The following is a 21,566-nucleotide window of genomic DNA, read 5'->3' on the forward strand; positions in this document are numbered from 1 at the left end:
TGGTGTTGTTGTTTGTTTTTAAAGGGTCAAATTATCCAGTAATTTTTGGAGGGTATTTTTGGGCCACACCTGGATGTGCTCAGGACTTATTCCTGGCTTTGTGCTAAGAAATCATTCCAAGGAAGGCTCTGGAGATCATATGGAATATGGGGATTGAACCCAGGTTGGCCATATGCAATGCAAGAGTCTTACCCACTATACTCTATATCTCTATACTCTATCTATCTATCTATCTATCTATCTATCTATCTATCTATCTATCTATCTATCTATCTATCTATCTATCTATCTATCTATCTATCCTCTATATCTCTCTGGCCTTGTATGGTGGATTTTTAAGCAACTAACAAGAGAAATCTGGGTCCTTTTGATCTCTGTCCTTTAATACAGAGGTTTTCAATTCCTGATCCTATATAAATGTAAAATTATGAGGCAGGTTCAGATAAGGTCAGTAAAAGGGAAACTTGGCTTCTACCTGTGCCTGTTTGCTCAGTCTTGCCACATCTCCTTTCAGGCTGACTGAGGTGATACGCTCTTCCTCCAACTGATGCTCCAAGTTCATTTTCTCAACCTTAAGAGCATTGATTTTGTCTTTCAATGATTGAATGTTGTTCTGATAATCTTGCGATTTCAGCTCAAAACTTTTTTCCAGAAGCCTAGGCAGCAAAAGAAGGAAAGAATCCATTTAGAATAGTTGCAAAATTCTTTACCCAAATTAGAATACCACTTTGAAAATAGTAAGAGAGACTGGAAAACAAGAGACAGTTCATTAAAATTGACTTTGATGGTTTTGATAGATTTTTTTTGGTAGTACATTAAGATTTATTCACAGAGTCAGAGTCTATTCTCAGAAATAAGAATATTTTAACATTAGGAAATAAAAATATTTACATTTAACAAATTAATGGAATAAAAACTCATCATTATTTTCTTTTTTTAGTTTATTTGATTTTTTAAATTTATTTATTTATTTATTTTTACCCCATTCTATTGATTTTTAATATATTTTATTTAAACATCTTGATTACATACGTGATTGTGTTTGGGTTTTAGTCATGTAAAGAACACCACCCATCACCAGTGCAACATTCCCATCACCAATGTCCCATATCTCCCTCCTCCCCACCCAACCCCCCGCCTGTACTCTAGACAGGCTTTCCATTTCCCTCATACATTCTCATTATTAGGACAGTTCAAAATGTAGTTATTTCTCTAACTAAACTCATCACTCTTTGTGGTGAGCTTCCTGAGGTGAGCTGGAACTTCCAGCCCTCCTCTCTTTTGCGTCTGAAAATTATTATTGCAAGAATGTCTTTCATTTTCTTAAAACCCATAGATGAGTGAGACTATTCTGCATCTTTCTCTCTCTCTCTGACTTATTTCACTCACTATAATAGATTCCATGTACATCCATGTATAGGAAAATTTCATGACTTCATCTCTCCTAACAGCTGCATAATATTCCATTGAGTATATGTACCATAGTTTCTTTAGCCATTCATCTGTTGAAGGGTATCTTGGTTGTTTCCAGAGTCTTGCTATGGTAAATAGTGCTGCAATAAATATAGGTATAAGGAAAGGATTTTTGTATTGTATTTTTGTGTTCCTAGGGTATATTCCTAGGAGTGGTATAGCTGGGTCATATGGGAGCTCGATTTCCAGTTTTTGGAGGAATCTCCATATTGCTTTCCATAAAGGTTGAACTAGACGGCATTCTCCCAGCAGTGGATAAGAGTTCCTTTCTCTCCACATCCCCGCCAACACTGCTTGTTCTCATTCTTTGTGATGTGTGCCAATCTCTGTGGTGTGAGGTGGTACCTCATAGTTGTTTTGATTTGTATCTCCCTGAAGATTAGTGATATGGAGCATTTTTTCATGTGTCTTTTGGCCATTTGTATTTTTTCTTTGTCAAAGTGTCTGTCCATTTCTTCTCCCCATTTTTTGCTAGGATTAGATGTTTCTTTCTTGTAAATTTCTGTCAGTGCCTTGTATATTTTGGAGATTAGCCCCTTATCTGATGGGTATTGGGTGAATAGTTTCTCAGTGGGTGGCTCTTGTATCCTGGGTGCTATTTCCTTTGAGGTGCAGAAGCTTCTCAGCTTAATATATTCCCATCTGTTAATCTCTGCTTTCACTTGCTTGGAGAGTGCAGTTTCCTCCTTGAAGATGCCTGTAGTCTCAATGTCCTGGAGTGTTTTACCTACGTGTTGTTCTATATATCTTATGGTTTTGGATCTGAATCAAGGTCTTTAATCCATTTGGATTTTACCTTCATACATGATGTTAGCAGGGGGTCTAAGTTCAATTTTTTGCAAGTGGCTAGCCAGTTGTGCCAACACCACTTGTTGAAGAGGCTTTCTTTGCTCCATTTAGAATTTCTTGCTCCTTTATCAAAAATTAGGTGATTGTATGTCTGGGGAACATTCTCTGAGTATTCAAGCCTATTCCACTGATCTGAGGGCCTATCTTTATTCCAATACCATGCTGTTTTGATAACTATCGCTTAGTAGTAAAGTTTAAAGTTGGGGAAAGTAATTTCTCCCATATTCTTTTTCCCAATGATTGCTTTAGCTATTTGAGGGTGTTTATTGTTCCAAATAAATTTCAAAAGTGCCTGATCCACTTCTTTGAAAAATGTCATGGGTATCTTTAGAGGGATCGCATTAAATCTGTACAATGCTTTGGGAAGTATTGCCATTTTGATTATGTTAATTCTGCCAATCCATGAGCAGGGTATGTGTTTCCATTTCCACGTGTCCTCTCTTATTTCTTGGAGCAGAGTTTTATAGTTTTCTTTGTATAGGTCCTTCACATTTTTAGTCAAGTTGATTCCAAGATATTTGAGTTTGTGTGGCACTATTGTGAATGGGGTTGTTTTCTTGATGTCCATTTCTTCCTTATTACTATTGGTGTATAGAAAGGCCATTGATTTTTGTGTGTTAATTTTGTAGCCTGCCACCTTGTTATATGAGTCTATTGTTTCTAGAAGCTTTTTGGTAGAGTCTTTAGAGTTTTCTAAGTAGAGTATCATGTCATCTGCAAACAGCGAGAGCTTGACTTCTTCCTTTCCTATCTGGATTCCCTTGATATCTTTTTCTTGCCTAATCGCTATAGCAAGTACTTCCAGTGCTATGTTAAATAGGAGTGCTGAAAGAGGACAGCTTTGTCTTGTGCCAGAATTTAGAGGGAAGGCTTTTTGTTTTTCTCCTTTGAGGACAATATTTGCCACTGGTTTGTGGTAGACGGCCTTAACTATATTGAGAAAGGTTTCTTTTATTCTCATCTTGCTGAGAATTTTGATCAAGAATGGGTGTTGGACCTTATCAAATGCTTTTTCTGCGTCTATTAATATGATCATGTGATTTTTTTATTTTTCTTGTTGTTGATGTTGTATATTATGTTGATAGATTTACAGATGTTAAACCATCCTTGCATTCCTGGGGTGAAACCTACTTAATCGTAGTAGATGATCTTCTTAATGAGGCATTGAATCCTATGCAAAGATCCTCAACAAAATCCTGATATTTTTTTCTTTTTGGATCACACCTGGCAGCACTCAGTGGTTACTTCTGACTCTATGCTCAGAAATTGCTCCTGGAGGCCATGTGGGATGCCAGGATTCAAACCACCATCCTTCTGCATGCAAGGCAAATGTCCTACCTCCATGCTATCTCTCTGGCCCCACAGTTTTGATAAACTTTGCCTGATTTTTAGCAAACTGCTTCCTGTCCCCATAAACTAGTAAAGTTCTTCCACCCTCTGATCATACATAATCTGAGATCACATACAAGAAACCTAGGATAAGGAGGCTAAACTTTAAGTCACAAATGGTGGTTGAGGTACTATGTTACCAAAGTTACTTTGGCTCTCAGCAGTTCCTGGAGGTATTACTTCATCTGGAAGATATTGGCCCAGTCTACCAAGACTGTGTCTCTGACCAATTCAGAGGATTCTGGAGGAATTTGACTTGGTCCTAAGCAAGTTAATATAACCATTTGAGGGGATCAAAGTGTCCACTCCTAAATAGTTTAGAATGACTTAACAAGAAACTTAGATAGCTTTAAGTCATGGAAAACCAATTCTTGGAGGAATATTTGGTCAATTAAATATGGAAGAGTGACCATAAAAATAACTGAAGGGGTGCAGTTAGAACAGAAGCAATTCAAGGAATGCTACACTTATTAATTAAATTGTCATTTAGTGCTAGGTTAGCAACTCAGTTTAAGACTTCTTTCTAGGGCCGGAGAGATAGCATGGAGGTAAGGCGTTTGCCTTTCATGCAGGAGGTCATCGGTTCGAATCCCGGCGTCCCATATGGTCCCCCGTGCCTGCCAGGAACAATTTCTGAGCCTGGAGCCAGGAATAATCCCTGAGCACTGCCGGGTGTGACCCAAAAACCACAAAAAAAAAAAAAAAAAAAAAAAGACTTCTTTCTAGGGGCCAGAGTGATAGCATGGCAGTAGGGTGTCTGCTTTGCAGTCTGCTGACTCGGGATGGACCCATTTCAATCCCCAGCATTCCATATGGTCCCCAGAGCCTTCCAGGAGCAATTTTTTAGTGCAGAGCCAGTAATAAACCCTGAACGCTGTAAGTGTGCCCCCCTCCCCAAAAAGATTAAAAAAACCTTATTTCTATTGCACAAAGGTGCTTACCACAGACTGTGTTCTTTACACCGACTCTAAAAAGAGGAGGTACAGTAAACCTACCCCTAATACACCTGTACCCAGGTCCTTGGGGTGACATGGAAAATAATAGGTAAGCCCGAAGAAAGAGAGTCACATTCCTCATGGATGTTGGCTTTATTTTATATATCAGCAACCTCTTAAGCTTATTTTTAAGCTTTTCAAAAATAGAACCTCTAAGAGACCAGTAAAATATCATTGAAGAAAGTGCAACCATAAAGTTTATGGAAATCTTAGTGCTACACAGCCTAACGGGTTGAGAACTCAGCCCCAGACTATGAACATTTTTGCTCTTCTCCAGGGTTTTGACAAGAGTCAAAACCTCCCAGTCAGAAGACTGGGGAGCAGCTGAATGACAGCACTGCAAAGAGCTTTAAGAGCCAGTCTCAGTCGGGTCTCTATACCTCCTGCTAAAATGATCAGACACAAGTGGCTCACATACAGTATACAGTGAGATGCCAAGAACTGAACACCACTTCCATAAGCAACTGGAGGGAGACAGAGACAGAGAGACAGAGACAAAGAGAGAAAGGGAGGAGTGAGAGAATGAGAGCGAGAGAGAGAGAGAGAAAGAGAGAGCGAGAGCGAGAGAGAGAGAGAAAGCGAGAGCGAGAGCGAGAGAGAGAGAGAGAGAGAGAGAGAGAGAGAGAGAGAGAGAGAGAGAGAGAGAGACTGCTTCAAGGCTAGTAATGTACTTTGCATGCTGGAAGCCCAGGTTCAATCCTTGGCAATGCATGTTCCTCTGAGTCAGATGTGGTTTCCCAAATAAACAACAACAACAAAAAAATAGCTCACTAACATTTAAAAAATAAAAAATAAGTTTTTCAAGGTAAAGAGTCAAATATCCATATTTTAAAGCCAAAGGTGAACTATAAAATCCTTTAGGTATTTGTTAATTCCTAGAGCTCTCTTATGACACTCTCACCCCTAGCTCTTGGGGTGTGTGTGTGTGTGTGTGTGTGTGTGTGTGTGTGTGTGTGTGTGTGTGTGTGTATTATGCTCAGCAATGCTCAAGTGATGCAATGCTCTATCCTAGAGTGATCCTGAACTTTTTGGAGGCCACATCCAGTGGTGCTCAAGGGTTACTCCTGGCTCTGCACTCAGATATTACTCCTGGCATGCTAGGGGAGCCATAAGGAGTACTGGAGATCAAATTGGCATCAGCCACATACAAGGCAATACCTCTAACCTGTACTATTGCTCTGGTCCTGCTTTTTTTTTTATTTTTATTTTTTTTGGTTTTTGGGTCACACCCAGCAGCGCTCAGGGGTTTCTCCTGGCTCTATGTTCAGAAATCACTCCTCCTGGCAGTCTTGGGGGACCATACGAAATGTTGGGATTCGAACCACCGTCCCTCTATACTATCACTCCAGTCCCCTGGTCCTGCTTTTTGAAAAAATTTTAAGGCATCCTGAATTGTCACCCAGACCTAAGCATGTTTGATAACTAGTTTCATGGGTTAACTGTATATTCTGCCATTCTATCCATATAGAAGCCTATTAGGAAGCATTCCAAAAATTTTCCACCTCTTTCTAACTCCCTATTTACTACTTGGAGGCTTTTCAGTGAACTGCTTAGGAAAGAATTTATGGAGCTCAACCAACTATCTCATACTCAGATAAGAAAAGGGACTGGGTGGCAGCGGAGGTATCACAGCAGGTAAAGTTCTTGCCCTGCATGTGACCAACTTGGGTTTGATCCCTGGCATCCCATATAGTGCCCTAAGCACCCCAGAATACAGTACCAAGAATAACCCCTGAATACTGCTAGTATATTGCCCCCCAAAAAATAAAAAAAGAAACTCCCAAGCCCCACCTATAGCACCAGCTTAAAGTTATGTGGTGCATAAATTTAGAGTTTAAAGTGGCACTTCAAGTTATGTGAAAGCAGCAATAGCAGGACTGGATGTGAACAAATCTCAGCTTCTTACTTCTCCAAAATATCCCTATCCTCTTTTCCTTAAGGGAAGCAAATGTCAAAGAAAGAACAGAAGGAAGGCACAGTTTGAAGGAAAACCACATTTCATACATTCGTTGTCGTTCTTCTTTTTGCACATCTTCAAAGAGCTGCTTGGTAAGGTCATCCATTTTTTCTGTGAAAAAAGAAAACGTTCTTTGAGACATGTTTGCAAATGAGGCCCTTAATTTTCCATGTCATATATAAGAAATGGACAATGCAAGATCAGACAAGATATCTTACAGCAAGAGCTGTAATCCTTTGTATATGAGACGGTTGGGAATAATAATCACTCCAAATTTATCATGCTCTATTTCAAACACTTATGTATCTGGGTAGCATTTAAAAAATAGGTATATTGATCTGGACACAGTATTAGTCCTAAGAGTAAACAGAAACCCTTGGGAAGAAGAATGATTGGTTTAAGGTGAGATTTCTTGTCTTCAGCCATATTGGTAGTTGAATCTGTATAGTTCTTTGTTGTGGGGAAAGAGAGGTTGAGTGTAGGGTGGAGTGTAGAGCATCCCTGGTTACTATTCCGCACAAACCAATCAGACCTCAGTCCAGTTATGACAACCAAAAGTGTCTCCAGATATTGATAAATATCTCCAAGAAGAAATGGAAGCTGACAACAACAAAAATACAAAGGTAATTAAAAATAAGAAAGAGAAAATAGAAGCTGAAAGAACTCTGCTGCATTTTAACTTGTCTTTTACAAATGACAGCAATGCCTATCATGTGGAAGAGCAACAGATTAAGAACATACTTGAGAAGTAGGAATAATCAGTATAATCAGAATAATCAGTAGGTTCAGTATATTCTTTGGCTATGATAATTCCACCTTCCCAACATGCCAATACAAAACAGTGTCCTTCCAAAATAGGGCCAAGTTACAGAAGGGCCTCTTGGAGTCCTGGGACCTGTCTGCACTTAGTCAATTCCCCCCTCCATGACTTCAGTCCTGCCCCCAGAGGGCAGTGCAAAGATGAGAAAACAACCAACCTTTGAATTACTTGGTTCAAAACACAAACAGATATTAGCCCTTTGTCTGATGGGTATTGGGTGAATAGTTTCTCCCATTCTGTAGGTGGCTTTTGTATCTTAGGCATTATTTCCTTTGTGGTGCAAAAGCTTCTCAGCTTAATATAGTCCCATCTGTTTACCTCTGTTTCCACTTGTTTGGAGAGTGCTGTTTCCCCCTTGAAGTTTCAATGTCATATAGTGTTTTACCTATGTGTTCTATATACCTTATGGTATCAGGCCTTGTATCAAGGTCTTTAATCCATTTGGAGTTGATCTTTGTGCAAGGTGTTAGATAGGGGTCTGAGTTGTGCCAACAGCAGTTGTTAAAGAGGCTTTTCTTGCTCCATTTTGGGTTTCTTGCTCCTTTATCAAAGATTAGTTGATTGTATGTCTGGGGAATATTCTCTAAATACTCAAGTCTATTCCACTGATCTGAGAATCCGTCTTTATTCCAATAGATACTGACAGAACTTAATAAGAAAAAAACATATAACCCCATCAAAAAATGGGGAGAAGAAATGAACAAATACTTTGTCAAAGAAGAAATACAAATGGCCAAAAGACACATGAAAAAATGCTCCATGTCACTAATCATTAGGGAGATACAAATCAAAACTACAATGAGGTACCATCTCACACCACAGAGACTAGCACACATAACAAAGAACAAGAACAATCAGTGCTGGCAGAGATGTGGAGAGAAAGAAACTCTTATTCACTGCTGGTGGGAATGCCGTCTAGTCCAGCCTTTATGGAAAACAATATGGAGATTCCTCAAAAAACTGGAAATTGGACTCCCGTATGATCCAGCTATTCCACTGCTAGGGATATACCCTAGGAACACAAAAATACAATTCAAAAAATGCCTTCCTCACCGTTATATTCATTGCAGCGCTATTTACAATAGCCAGACTCTGGAAACAAACAAGATGGCCTTCAACGAATGAATGGCTAAAGAAACTGTGATACATATACACAATGGAATATTATGCAGCCATTAGGAGAGATGAAGTCATGAAATTTTCCTATACGTGGATGTACATGGAATCTACTATGTTGAGTGAAATAAGTCAGAGGGAGAGAGATAGACACAGAATAATCTCACTCATCTATGGGTTTTAAGAAAAATGAAAGACATTACTGTAATAAGGTCCAGAGACAATAGAATTAAGAGCTGGAAGGACTGGCTCACAATTTGAAGCTCACCACAAAAAGTAGTGAACTCTGTTAGGGAAATAACTACACTAACAACTAACATGACAATGTTAAAAGAATAAGAGAAGTAGAATACCTGTCTCGAATAGAGGCAGGGATGTGGGGGGGCATTGGTGGTGGGAATATTGCACTGGTAATGGTGGTGTTCTGTTTATAATTGAAACCCAACTACAAGCATGCTTGTAATCATGGTGCTTAAATAAATATTTATTAAAAAAAGAATAAAACAAAACACAAACAGAAAACCCCAACAACAAAATAGTCTAACATACTATTGCTGAATCTAAATGATGACTTCTGAAAATCATGAGTTGGTAAGAAAATATTAAGGAAAATGTTTATGCATTAACTGAGATTCGGCAGATTCAGCAGTTTCTTTGAGGACACAGTGGTTTAAAATATTTTAAGTTTTGGGGGTACAATCCCAGTACTATTCTAAACACCTACTGCCACAGAGCTAATAGCCATGCTCCCCTTTTAAACTCTATTCCCTCAGGTGACCTCAGTTCAACCATCAGAGTCCTTTGAGAAGCCAGCATACTTGACTAATGTATTTTCATTTTCAATTCACTCCACTGAATTTGGACCACTGGCAGCTGGGTTGAGGTTGCACGGACTTATGCAATGAGAGTGTTTCCCAGTCGGGGTCTTAAAGAGGGTAGGGGAAACTGAAGTTTGATTAACTGATTTATTAATATATTACTCTGGGATGTGAGAACTAAATCATTCCACAAAGTGCTGTGCTTACTGTGCAGGGACCCCCAGATGAACTATTCATAGACAATGATATAAACATTTCCTTTTTTACAAATTTCTTTTAAACAAATGAACCTGTAAACTATTCTCCAATAGTCTTTCAATATACAATTATGGCAAAAAAATACTTTGTATACTAGCATCATAAGTATAGACCTATATAGCACTACCTCTTATACTGTTTCTCCCTAAATGTAAAGTAATCTCCTGTATTACTTTCTCCCTTTTTCTTTTTTTTTTCTTTTCCCCCCCTTGTTCGTTTTTTATTTTATTTATTTGTTTGTTTTGTTCTAGTTTTTGTTTTTTTGATTTAATTTGTTTTTTGCTTCTTTTGGGTCACAGCTGGCAGCACTCGGAGGGTGCTCCTGGCTCTGTGCTTGGAGGTTGCCTCTGGTGGGCATGGGGGACCATGTGGGATGCCAGGATGTGAGCCACCATCCTTCTGCAGGAAGGACAGACGCCTTGCCTCCATACTATCCCTCCCAGCCCCTCATTATTCCTTTAATTATGTCTTTTATTTAATCTTTTTTTTTCTTTTAAGAAACTCTTTTTTCTTTAGATATGTCTGAGCATATATATTTTTAGTTTTTGTCATGGGTCTGTTTTCTTCTCTCTCCACCCCCAAATCCACCAGCAATATAATTTAGCACCACTTCTTCCTGCAAAGGCATATTAAAAATAGGGGAAATTTTATGTGTAAAATCTACTAGGGATAAGAACTTATACTTTTTTACAACACAGGGACATCTCTCACCCTGAATGTATGTCATGTGGAACCAACCTAGACTCCAGGGAAATAGGCACTGACTGCCTAGCCTTGACTCCTGGACCCCAGACATAGAAACAACAGAGGTCTCCACAACAGCTCCAGGAACCAAATCCCCTCCAGGGCATTCATAATACTGCTCTGACGCCAACATATGCCAGTTCTAAATTGATAACCTGACAACGAGAAAATGGGAACAACTAGATCTAAGAGCAAGTTATCCTTCCTCATCAGCCAACAATAAGACAAAATCAGAAGACATGTCACCCTTTGATCTGTGCAAAAACCAAGATTGCTATATACAGATGACTGGTTGTTACAACCAGGACTAGACAGTACACATCCCAGAACCACCACCACCACCACCACCAACAACAACAACAAAAAGCTCTAACCTAGCTTTTAGTCTACAATCTGTTCAACAAACAAGATCTCCAATTCCAGAGGTCTGACTGAGACAACCGCAAGTGAACAGGTCTTCCAGAGACATAACGAAAGACTATCCCAGGCTCCATTCTAGGAGCAACATAATGACCAAGAACACCAACAACAGAAGATAAATTAAAACGACACTGAAGAAGCAGAACTGCTAGAACCACAAAGAAAGCCTTTGTCATAAGCTCCATTCCTTGAGCTGCACAGTCACCAAGATCTCTAGATACAGAGGTCTGATTTTACCATCCATGATGAAGCAGAAGTCTTCCATACATCACAAAAGCACCGAGGGGAGAGTAAATGATCATGCAAGGAGTCCATAGTTAATCCCATGACAGTATACTTCAGGGATGGAGTAACCCTGTATCTCCTAGGCCAAGGGAATTCCCTCTATAATATCCCCAATAGTTACTGTGCCTATGCAGGGAGAAAAAGAAAAAAAAAAGCACAAAATAATCATTTTTTCCATATATATATTTATTGATTTTTTTGACGTCCTTATTTTGGTGTAGATATTGAAGTTGATGTCTCCCTTTTATTTTATATTATATTATTTTATCTTATCTTTCTCTTTTTGCACTCTGGCATGATTTGATTTCAGAACTGAGACTATTGTGTGGTGCTTCTCTTTATTGCTGTAGGGATCACTGAATGTTTAATTTGACATTTATTTTTGTATTGTTATGGTATTTAAATTATCTTTTTCATGTCCTCTCTCAAACTGAGGTTGATAGCCACTAGAAGGACTCTGCCCATTTTCAGCATATTTTAATTTTTTTTCTTATTCTTTACCCCATTCTATTGCTTTTCTTTTCCTCAAACAAAACCACATAACTCGATTTATCTAGCTTAGCCTCTCAAATAGAGGGAGAAACAAGGGAAGGCTCCAGGACCAAACAGATGTATGATCACTGATAGTAAGCTAGACAAAAAGGGGACCACCTACTCTAGCAGCCCGGGGGGTCATGATGGGGGATATGGGTTGCAGAAAGGGAACGGGGAAGTGGGGAGGACAAATTTGGTGATGGGTATTCCCCTGATTCAATGTTAATATGTACCTAAAATACTACTGTGAAAGATATGTAAGCCACTATGATCAAAATAAAAAAAAAACTTGGTCTAATTCATTAGTATCAGATTTCCATAAAGTGAGGTTCATCATGTATGTTCTTTTTTTAAAATTAATGTCTTTATTTAGGCACCTTTATTACAAACATGTTTGCAGTTGAGTTTCAGTAATAAAAAAGTATACCTCCCTTCACCAGTGCAACCTTCCTGCCACCAATGCCCCTATCTCCATCCTCCACTACCCCCCTGCCTGTCTTCGAGACAGGCATTCTATTTCATTCACTCACTCACTAACATTGTACTCATAGTCGTTAGTGTAGTTGCTTCTCTAACTGCACTCACCGCTCTTTGTGGTAAGCTTCATATCATGGGCTGATACTTTCAAATCTCATCCCTATTGTCTCTGGGTATTATTACCATAATATCTTTTATTTTTCTTAAATCCCACAGATGACTGCTACTATTTATTCGGGGCTGATATCTCTCCTTCTGACTCATTTCACTCACTCAGCATAATAGTTTCCATGTCCATCTATATAGAGGAAATTTTCATGACTTCATTTTTCTTGCATAATATACTATTGTATATATGTACCACAGTCTCTATAGCCATTCATCTGTTGTTGGGCATCTGGGTTGTTTCTAGATTCTGACTATTGTAAATAGAACTGCAATGAACATAGGCAGGCAGAGGGCATTTTTGTATTGTGTTTTTGTGTTCCTAGGTTCTATCCCTACAAGTGGTATTGTTGCGTCATATGGGAGCTCAATTTTACAATTTTTTGAGGTCTATCCATTGTGTTTTCTGGACTAGATGGCATTCCCATCAGCAGGAAAGGAGAGTACCTTTCTCCTACTTCCCCACCAGCACTGATTGTTTTTATTCTTTGTGATGTGTGCCAGTCTCTGTGGCGTGAAATAGTATCTCATTGTTTTGATTTGCCTCTTCCTAATGATTAGTGATGTGGCTCATTTTGTATATACCTTTTTGCCATCTGTATTTCTTCTTTGAGGAAGTGTCTGTTCATCCACTTTTTGGTGGGTTTATATATTTTTTCTTGTTAAGTTCTGTTAGAATCTTGTATATCTTAGATGTTAGCCCCTTATCTGATGGGTATTGGGTGAATAGTGTCTCCCATTACTTGGGTGGCCCTTGTATCCTAATTTTGTCATCAAAACAGCAAGTTGGACATTCTGGCTCAGAACCCCCTGGGGCACTGGCAAACCTCTGGTTGGCAATAAACCTAAGGTTTTTACATCAGGAAATAGTGTTTGTGTATTAAGAGGGATGTGGACATGGATGTGGTGGCAGCAGAGGTGTTTTCAAAACCATCCTTTATTACCCTTAAATTTTTTTATCAAACTAAGGAACCATGATTCATAAAGTCATTGATAGTTGGGCTTTAGACATATAATATTTCAACATCAATATCACCACCAGTGTCAACATTCCTCCCCCAGTGTCTGCATCTGAAGAAGTGTTGTGTGACCAGTGGTACACACTCTTGGTTGTGGAACTCATAAACTTATTTTCCATACACTTCAGTGACAGTGTTAATACATACTTGGCTGCAGTGTGTCAGGAGCAACCTATTTGTCAATGTGGCACTGAAGACTGAAATAAGCTGTTAGCACATGACATGGTACTAATGGTATAATCCTTGCCTCAGACTTGCGAGATAGGGGCTGGATAGAGACTGATCCATGTTCATGTCCTGGGTATCAGGACATCTGTACTTTTTGCTTGTTAGCTTTTGCTTTTGAACCATATCCAGCAGTGCTCAGGTGTTATTCCTGGCTCTGCACTCAGGAATCACTCCTAGAGGTGCTTGGGGGACCACATGGGATGCTGGGGATCAAATCTGTATCAGTGTGTGCAAGGTGGACATCTTACCTGCTATATTCATTTTTGCACCCCAACATTGCACTTTTAAAGAATGTTGTATTGGTCCTGGTGTAGAATAGAGGGAACACTGGAATAATTTTGTTGCTTGCCCAGGATTTTCAGTCAGATTTTAGATCTGCCAAGGTTGCGTAGGGTAAGTAGTTCCCAAATCCTCTGACATAGTACTTTTCTTTTTTCTTTTTAAATATAATTTTTATTTTGATCATAGTGGCTTACATATTGTTGACAATAATATTTTAGGTACATATTTACATAAAATCAGGGGGGATTCCCATCACCAAATTGTCCTGCCTACACCTCCGGTTTTGTCCTACCTCCCATATCCTCTTCCCTCATCCCCAGGGTTGCTAGAATATGTGGTCTCCTCTGTATCTAGCCTACTACTTAGTAGTCTTGCATCTGTTCAGTCCTGGTGTCTCCCTTATTTCCCCCTCTAACTGGGGGGCAGGACTAGCTAGTTCAAGTTATGTGGTTTTGTTTGAAGGAGAGAAAAGTAATAAACTGGGGTAAAAGTCTAATACGCCGAAAATAAGCGGAATTCTTCTAGAGGCTCTCATCATCGGTTTGAGAGACGAAGGAGAGAAAAAAGGTGAAACATTCCACCTGTACAAAAAGAAGTGTCAAATATCCAGTGAGGACTCCAACAATAATGATAAGCACCAAAACAAAACAAAACAAAAACAAAAACAAAACAAAAACAAAAACAGAAACAAAAACACAAAACAAAACAAAACAAAAACAAAAACGCCATGGTCTTGATATAAGAAACATGGCATAGCATATAAAGAAAGAACAGAAAGGAAGAGAAAGAACAAGTATAACTGGGGACAACAACTTCAATAATCACACCCAAACAGAGAAATTGACCAAAAATAGATAGGTAAATAAAAATAATAATAATAAATGAAGATAAAATAATATATAAAAAATAAACAATGTCATAGTACTTTTCTTAAGGGCTTTTCTTACACCATTAGCTACACCAGCACCAGTGCATCAGATGATGGAGACCCCTGGACCAGCTACTAGGGAATAGCCACCATTACTTCAATTACACCCATCTATCATTCGCTAAACTCGAAATAGTAAACAGAGCTACAGAAAAGATAGCAACGAAAAGAGCACGGTGGTCCCTGACCTGATGACCTCAATCACCACAACCATTATCTGTTTGCCCTGAATCTATCTCTCTAGGTCTGATGTGGAGGTAGCAAGCGCCTGAAGACCAAGCCTGAGAATCTAGCAAGATGGCAAGAAGGAGCACCAAGCCTAGTCCGTTCCCCACAATACACACCCTCCTCCTCTAACTCTGTACTGCTGATGTGGGCATGGATGCCCAAAGAAATGCCAGTGAGGGACAGAAGGAGCCCAGTTCTATGGTTTGGGTTTGAATGAGCTGGTTTGTGTTTGCTAGTTTGTTTTGGTCCACACTCAACACACCACCCAGTGGTACTTAGAGATCAATAATGGCTGAGTTCAAGGACCACTCCTAGTAGGACTCAGAGATTTTATTTAGTGTCTGGAATAGAATCTGAATTGGCCTCATGCCAGCCAAGAGTGAATGGCTCCTCTATGAGTAAATTTTGAATCTTAAAAAAACAAACAAACAAACAAAAAAAACCAATCTTAACTCCAACTGAAGTTTTCTTGAAGCATATTTTTTTTTCTGTTACCCTATTTGTTACTCTACTCCAGAGATTCCCAGTTAGGATCAGAACTCAGTTCCCTCCCACTTCTTATTTTCCAAAGAACTGGAGACGTGAACTCATGAATGTGGGTTTTGGGTCCCTTTGGCTTTACCTTTTAGCTCTTCAGTCTTCTCTTGAAGCATCAGCTGGACCTGCTCCTTTTGGCTTTCTAGTTCTGAATTATGCTTCTGCAGTTTGGCCAATTTCTTACAAAGACAAGAGGAGAGTGGGGAGAAACAAAACCTACTTTTGAAAATGCCAGTTCAAGTTTTGTTGCCATTACTAACTTGGTAAAAAGCCAACGTTTTAAAATCAGCTTTTTAATTTGATGTGTCTTCTTGAACCCACTGTAAGACAACACATTTTCTTTTTTTTTTAATAACAAAAAGTCTATTTCTTGATAATGCTAGGTACCCAAGTTAGACAATAAAAGAATATATTCTATATCTTCCTTCTCAAGAACCTGGGCTGATAATACCCTAATATCCTCATCTTATTTTTAGGCACATGTAAACATGGTGAGTGATCTGCAGTTTTTAAAGTTTCAATTAGGATTCCTCATTTGCCTTTAACTTTGCCATATATAGGCTAACACAAGTCACATGACTACTAATAATTTAAAGTTGGGTCAGAAATAGAGTCTTCTCACTTGCCATATGAAAGAATACTGCAAGATTAGTGAATATAGCTGAGGATTACCACCTAAAAGTAACCAGTTCCCTTCTTTAGTTTTATTCCCTAAAGATGACAAAAAAACAAAATATTTTCTTTCTTATGCCAGGGCCCCACGACCACAGACATTGTTCCCAATCTGGAACAGCAACAACTGAAATCAAGGAGAAAGAACTGGTCTTCCTGAAGTTGAGGAAACTCCTCTTTTTTCCTTAATGCTCTTGAGAGCCAAGATATTTATAGACTCAGTAGAATATAAATGATTTATCTTACAAAGTGGATTCATACTTGAAAAGGGTTATGACTCAGTAAGTGCAATTATGAGATTTAGTTCTAATTATTTCCCTTTCTTTTGAGAAAGTGTTTGCTTTTTGGTGCTGACAACTGGGAACCAGCAATGTCAGCAGCCAAGCACTGAGCTCGCCATAGGGATGTCAAAGGATGGATGACCTGGGATTGCACGGTTTTACCACCCTAGGTGAAAGGGATTGGGGGGGGGGTGTTTGGTTGGTTCAGAAGAACAGATGTTAAATAAAGATCTTTTAAAAAACATAAATTCCTGCTTGTGCAGGACACAAGAGGAATTTGACCAAATTATTACATATGGTAATTTTACCCTGACAATAACTCTATTGGAGTCCTTTTGTTATTTCTATGTTACATATAAAGAAACAAAAGTTCAGAGAAGGAAAGGGACTCATCCAAGAAAGCCCAGCCAGACAAAAACAAAGATGGGATTTAAAAATAGAGACATCTGGGGCCCGAGTGGTGGCGCAGCAGTAGGGCATTTGCCTTGCACGTGCTGACCTAGGATGGACCTCAGTTCTATCTCCTGGTGTCCCATATGGTCCCCTAAGCCAGGAGTGATTTCTGAGTGCATAGCCAGGAGTAACACCTGATCATTATTGGGTGTGGCCCCAAAACCAAAAAAAAAAAAAAAAGAAGAGACGTCTGCTTTCTGTCTACTACAGTCCCTTCAGAACTAGGCACTGAAATGAAAACTTGCCTCAAGCTTTGCCCTGCTGTCCTGAGGAAGAAGCTCTCTGACACCACCCTGTGGGTAAGCCACAGGACAGTGGAGCCATTCAGGAAGTGCTTTTTCTGGCTCTTTTTTAGGTCTGTCTCTACACAACTTAAAAAGAAGACTAAACCTTTGGTCGCATGTGCAAATTATTCCCCTTCCCCCAGACAAGGTCCACTTTGTCCTCTCATCTCCTAAAATAGCAAGGCTCTTTTTGGAGACATAAGCCAATAATAAATCTGACTTCCTCAACAGAAGTCTGATATGGGAGAAAACGTTGCAATTTTATCTCGTCATCCATAGTCACAAAGCAACATCTGACCTCTTCCATGGTAGCCTTGAACTTCTTCCCCTTCTCCTCATAATTATGCTTCTGGGTAGTTGCTCTGTCAAGTTCTGATTCCAGTTTCTGAATCTTCTCTATATCACTAGCCCGAAGAGCAGCCAGGCTGGTCAGCTTCTCCAGCAGCCCATGGTTCTCTCTATTCTAAAGGCAAAAAAACAAACCAAAACAAAAAAAGACCAGATATTTATGAGTTTATCCAAAACAAATATCTGTTTTATTTGCTTCTCAGAACATAAATGGGGGAAGTTGGTAGGGATGGGGAGTCTGGAGAGGATTCAGTGGGTTGGGCTACACCTGGTGATTCTCAGGATCATTTCTAATAGGGCTTAGAAAACCCTAGACATGCCAGGGACCTCATTTGAGTCAATTGTGTGCCTTACCTACTATACTATCTCTCTGGCCCCCAGAAGTAAGTATCATAGTTGTGGACACTGTTTAGTCTATAGCCAATAGCCTCTCCCAATGGCTGGAAGCATGTGGCTTTCCCCCTACTAGCAGGAATGGTGTAAGGAGTCATTCCATACTAAGCAGGGCTGCAGCTAACCCATAAGAACCGAGGAGAAGAGGAAAAAAATGACAGCTCCTCTAAGTCACACAGTATTAAAGGAACAGGGTATGGCATGCAAAAAAGCATCTTTTTGTTGTTCAAAAATATTTTTGTTGTCACTTATGTACCTTAAATATAACTGTGAAAGACTTGTAATTCACATTGGTCTCAGTAAAAATTAGTAAAAATAATTTTTGTTATACTTGGCATTGCTCAGAGCAGTTCAGTTGTCCTTGTAAACTATTTGAATTCCTTAAAGTAGGTATATATCTTAATAGTATAGCTATAGACAGAACAAAATAAAGCTATTAGAAAAAGTATAAAAGATGCACTACAATTTAGGATTAACTGGTCTGTGTGCTGCTAACTACATTAAAATATATATAAAGAGGGGTCAGAGAGATAGAATAGTGAGCAGAATGCTTGCCTTCCATGTAACCAACACAGGTTCAACTCCCAGCATCCCATATGGTTCTCTGAACCATGGAAAGAGTGATCCTTGAATACAGAGCCAGAAGTAAACCCCTGAGCATTGCTGGGTGTGGCCCCAAGACAAACAAAATTTTTAAAAAGTATGAACAAAGTCTTTCTTTTGATTGAAATATAAACACTGATGTACTGGTTTCATATCTGAGACATCCCTAATGGCTGGTCTTGGAAACATTATTTTTCTCAGCAAAAACATAGACATTAATTTCAGAATTTTTAATCAAAACACTCATTTTCAACATAGAAAACTTATATGAGTTATAAAAAGCCTCTCTGTTTTATTCAATTGACGGTCTTAAACAGCCATTTAATTCAGGGCCAGGATGAAAATGTTCTAGAAATGCTAAGAAAATAGTGCAAAGTTTTCCAAGTTGCAATTAATTTTTCTCTTAATATGGGCATGATAATTTCATTGGTATTGATACAAATGCTGTCCAAAGGATTAGAGAGAAAGAATAGAGGTTCAGGCACTTGCCTGCATTCAACCAACCCTGGTTTGATCCCTGGTACTATGTATTGTCCCTTATGTTACATATGTACCGTGTATTCCAGAATTGATCCCTGAGCACGAAGCTTTGAATAACCCTGGAACACAGCCAGTGTGGCCCCCAAATAAGATACTACTAAAATAAATAAGCATCGTCGCAATATCAGCTTCATCTCAGCTAGCTCTTATAAAACATAGCTTCTTAGCTTTGGTATTTAAGAAGATCAAATACATAACTAAAAAGATGCACGGATGCACACCTACCTGATCTTCTAACTTTTTCTGTAAACGCTGGACCCTGTAGGTTAGCTGAATGTTGAGCACAAACCGCCGGATACTCTGAAACCTTCGCCGGGCCAGCCAGGCCCTCGCATACTTCTGAAGAATCACAGCTTTGTGCTCTTCCAGCATCTTGGAAAAAAAGATTTTTGTGAAATGCTAACTGGAGCTACAATGGTACTCTATCAGCTTGGTCAATATTGAAAGATACAACTATGTATAGAGTATTCTTATTTGGGGGGGTGGGGAGGTTGGGTTACATCTGGCAGTGCTCAGAGGTTACTCCTGGGTTTGTGCTCAGAAGTCGCTTCTGGCAGGCACAGGGGACTATATGGGATGCTGGGTTCATCCTGGGTCAGCCACATGCAAGGCAAATGCCCTACTTCTGTGCTATCTCTTCGGCCCCTCTTATTATTTTTTTTACTCAACTTACATATCCCTTATTATTCTTAGACATCTGAGTCAAAAATCAAATCCTGCAGCACACATCTACCAAGAGAATGTCTCAGGCCAGAACTCCCTGCTTTACAAGAAGGTCTCTGCAGAAAATCTCTGACGAAGATGATAATTAAACAACATTTGCCCTGGGAAACTGAAGTCCTTAATGGAACATGGTGGTAGTCGCACCTTTCTGTACCTCCTCCTTGCCAGGAACCCTCGGGTGTAAGCCTGGATGGTGATAGTGGCCACTCGAATCAACTGATACAGATTGCGGACCAGGTACCCACGACAGTGTTTCTGGATGATTATGGCCGCCCAGGCTTCTTTCAAGGCCGCTGCAGTAACAGCTTTCCTTGGGTTGAAAAGAAAGTGGAGCAAATGTTACTTGTAGGACAGTCATATCTACTTGTCACAGCTGTGTGGCATGTTTCTCACTAAGGAGTGTGAAAGTGTTTGCATGTCTATGAATTCAACAATGTAAGTGGCTTATTCTCATGCTTTCTCCATTCTCACTGACCCTTCCTGCTGCCTAACCTTTTCTGAGCCTGACCCTACTGCAGGAAGGAGTACCTGGAAAACTTTCATAATCTTTGTATTCAGGCCGAGAGATCATCTAGGACTCAACCACACCTGACTTTGGTGTTGCTCATTCATCTATTCATTCATGCCTTCATAGGCAAATGTTGCTGGAGGCTAAGTCAAAGGTTGGCAAACCTCCATCAGGGCCTAAATCCAGTCTGTAACCTCCTCTTTGTCGGACTTTTCTGTCAAGTGCTACCTATGACTTACATACTGCCCCTGGCTGCTTCATTCATCACAGCAGAGTGAATGATTGTGAGAGATCCTTGCCTCCAAACCTAAGTTCTTGGCCATTACAGAAGACAGTGTGCTGACCTGTCTAAAGAACTTGAGGTAAAGATTTATGTCTCCAAAAGTCTGTCTCCAGGGTTTTTACAACCCATCTGTCTCAAGGGTTTTTACAACCACGTGGCAGGCCACACAGGCTTGTAAGTTGTAAGGGCTAGGTTGGAGAAGAGAAAAAAATAAAATAACCACTAAATAGTTCTGTACACTTACATATTCTGCTTGGGGAAGGAATGTGAGCTGGCCCTTACTGAAAGAAGTTGCATCATTTTGGTTTGTTTTTGGGTCACATCTGATGGTCCTCAGATCTTATACCTGGCTCTATATTCAGGGATTACTTTTGGCAGGGCTTGGTAGGGATCATATAGGATGATGGGAATTAAACCTGGGTTGGCTACATGCAAAGCAAAGGTCCTACCTGATGTAGTATCTCTCCAGCCACACAAAAGTATTTTGTTTTGTTCCTAAGAAAAGGCATTTTGGGGGCCGGAGAGATAGCATGGAGGTAAGGCATTTTGCCTTTCATGCAGAAGGTCATCAGTTCGAATCCCGGCGTCCCATATGGTCCCCCGTGCCTGCCAGGAGCAATTTCTGAGCATGGAGCCAGGAATAATCCCTGAGCACTGCTGGGTGTGACCCAAAAACCAAAAACCAAAAAAAAAAAAAAAAAAAAAAAAGAAAAGGCATTTTGGACCAAGGGATTGACCTGGAAAGCATGATGGCCTAGAAATGCTTGAAATAATCACATAAAGAGAATCTGCCTGAAGTCTTCCATTCACCATTCTTTCTGGAACTGCCACACTCACCAAGCCATAAGGGTCTATGACTGGTTTGCTCGCAATACTTGCCACAGATTCCTTTCAGGCATGATTTGCTCTCATTCCACATGCTTCCGCAGTCCCCCTTCACCCCCATAGACTAATGG

The 21,566-nt window shown here is 39.7% G+C and overlaps 1 protein-coding gene across 1 annotated transcript in view; it reads right to left on the bottom strand.

Moving 5' to 3' along the window:
* Positions 1-21,566, bottom strand: part of MYO5C (myosin VC) — a 92,895-nt gene that overhangs the window by 32,237 nt on the left and 39,092 nt on the right. Inside the window, exons 17-22 of the mRNA XM_049769289.1 lie at positions 19,964-20,129; positions 19,322-19,468; positions 17,511-17,675; positions 15,608-15,701; positions 6,711-6,774; positions 476-656 (exon numbers count right to left, since the gene is read on the bottom strand). Coding sequence (XP_049625246.1) covers positions 476-656; positions 6,711-6,774; positions 15,608-15,701; positions 17,511-17,675; positions 19,322-19,468; positions 19,964-20,129 — 817 coding nt within the window. The remainder of the gene's footprint in view (positions 1-475; positions 657-6,710; positions 6,775-15,607; positions 15,702-17,510; positions 17,676-19,321; positions 19,469-19,963; positions 20,130-21,566) is intronic.

The sequence above is a fragment of the Suncus etruscus genome, chromosome 2 (genome assembly GCF_024139225.1).
Source record: "Suncus etruscus isolate mSunEtr1 chromosome 2, mSunEtr1.pri.cur, whole genome shotgun sequence".
Classification (NCBI taxonomy): domain Eukaryota; kingdom Metazoa; phylum Chordata; class Mammalia; order Eulipotyphla; family Soricidae; genus Suncus; species Suncus etruscus.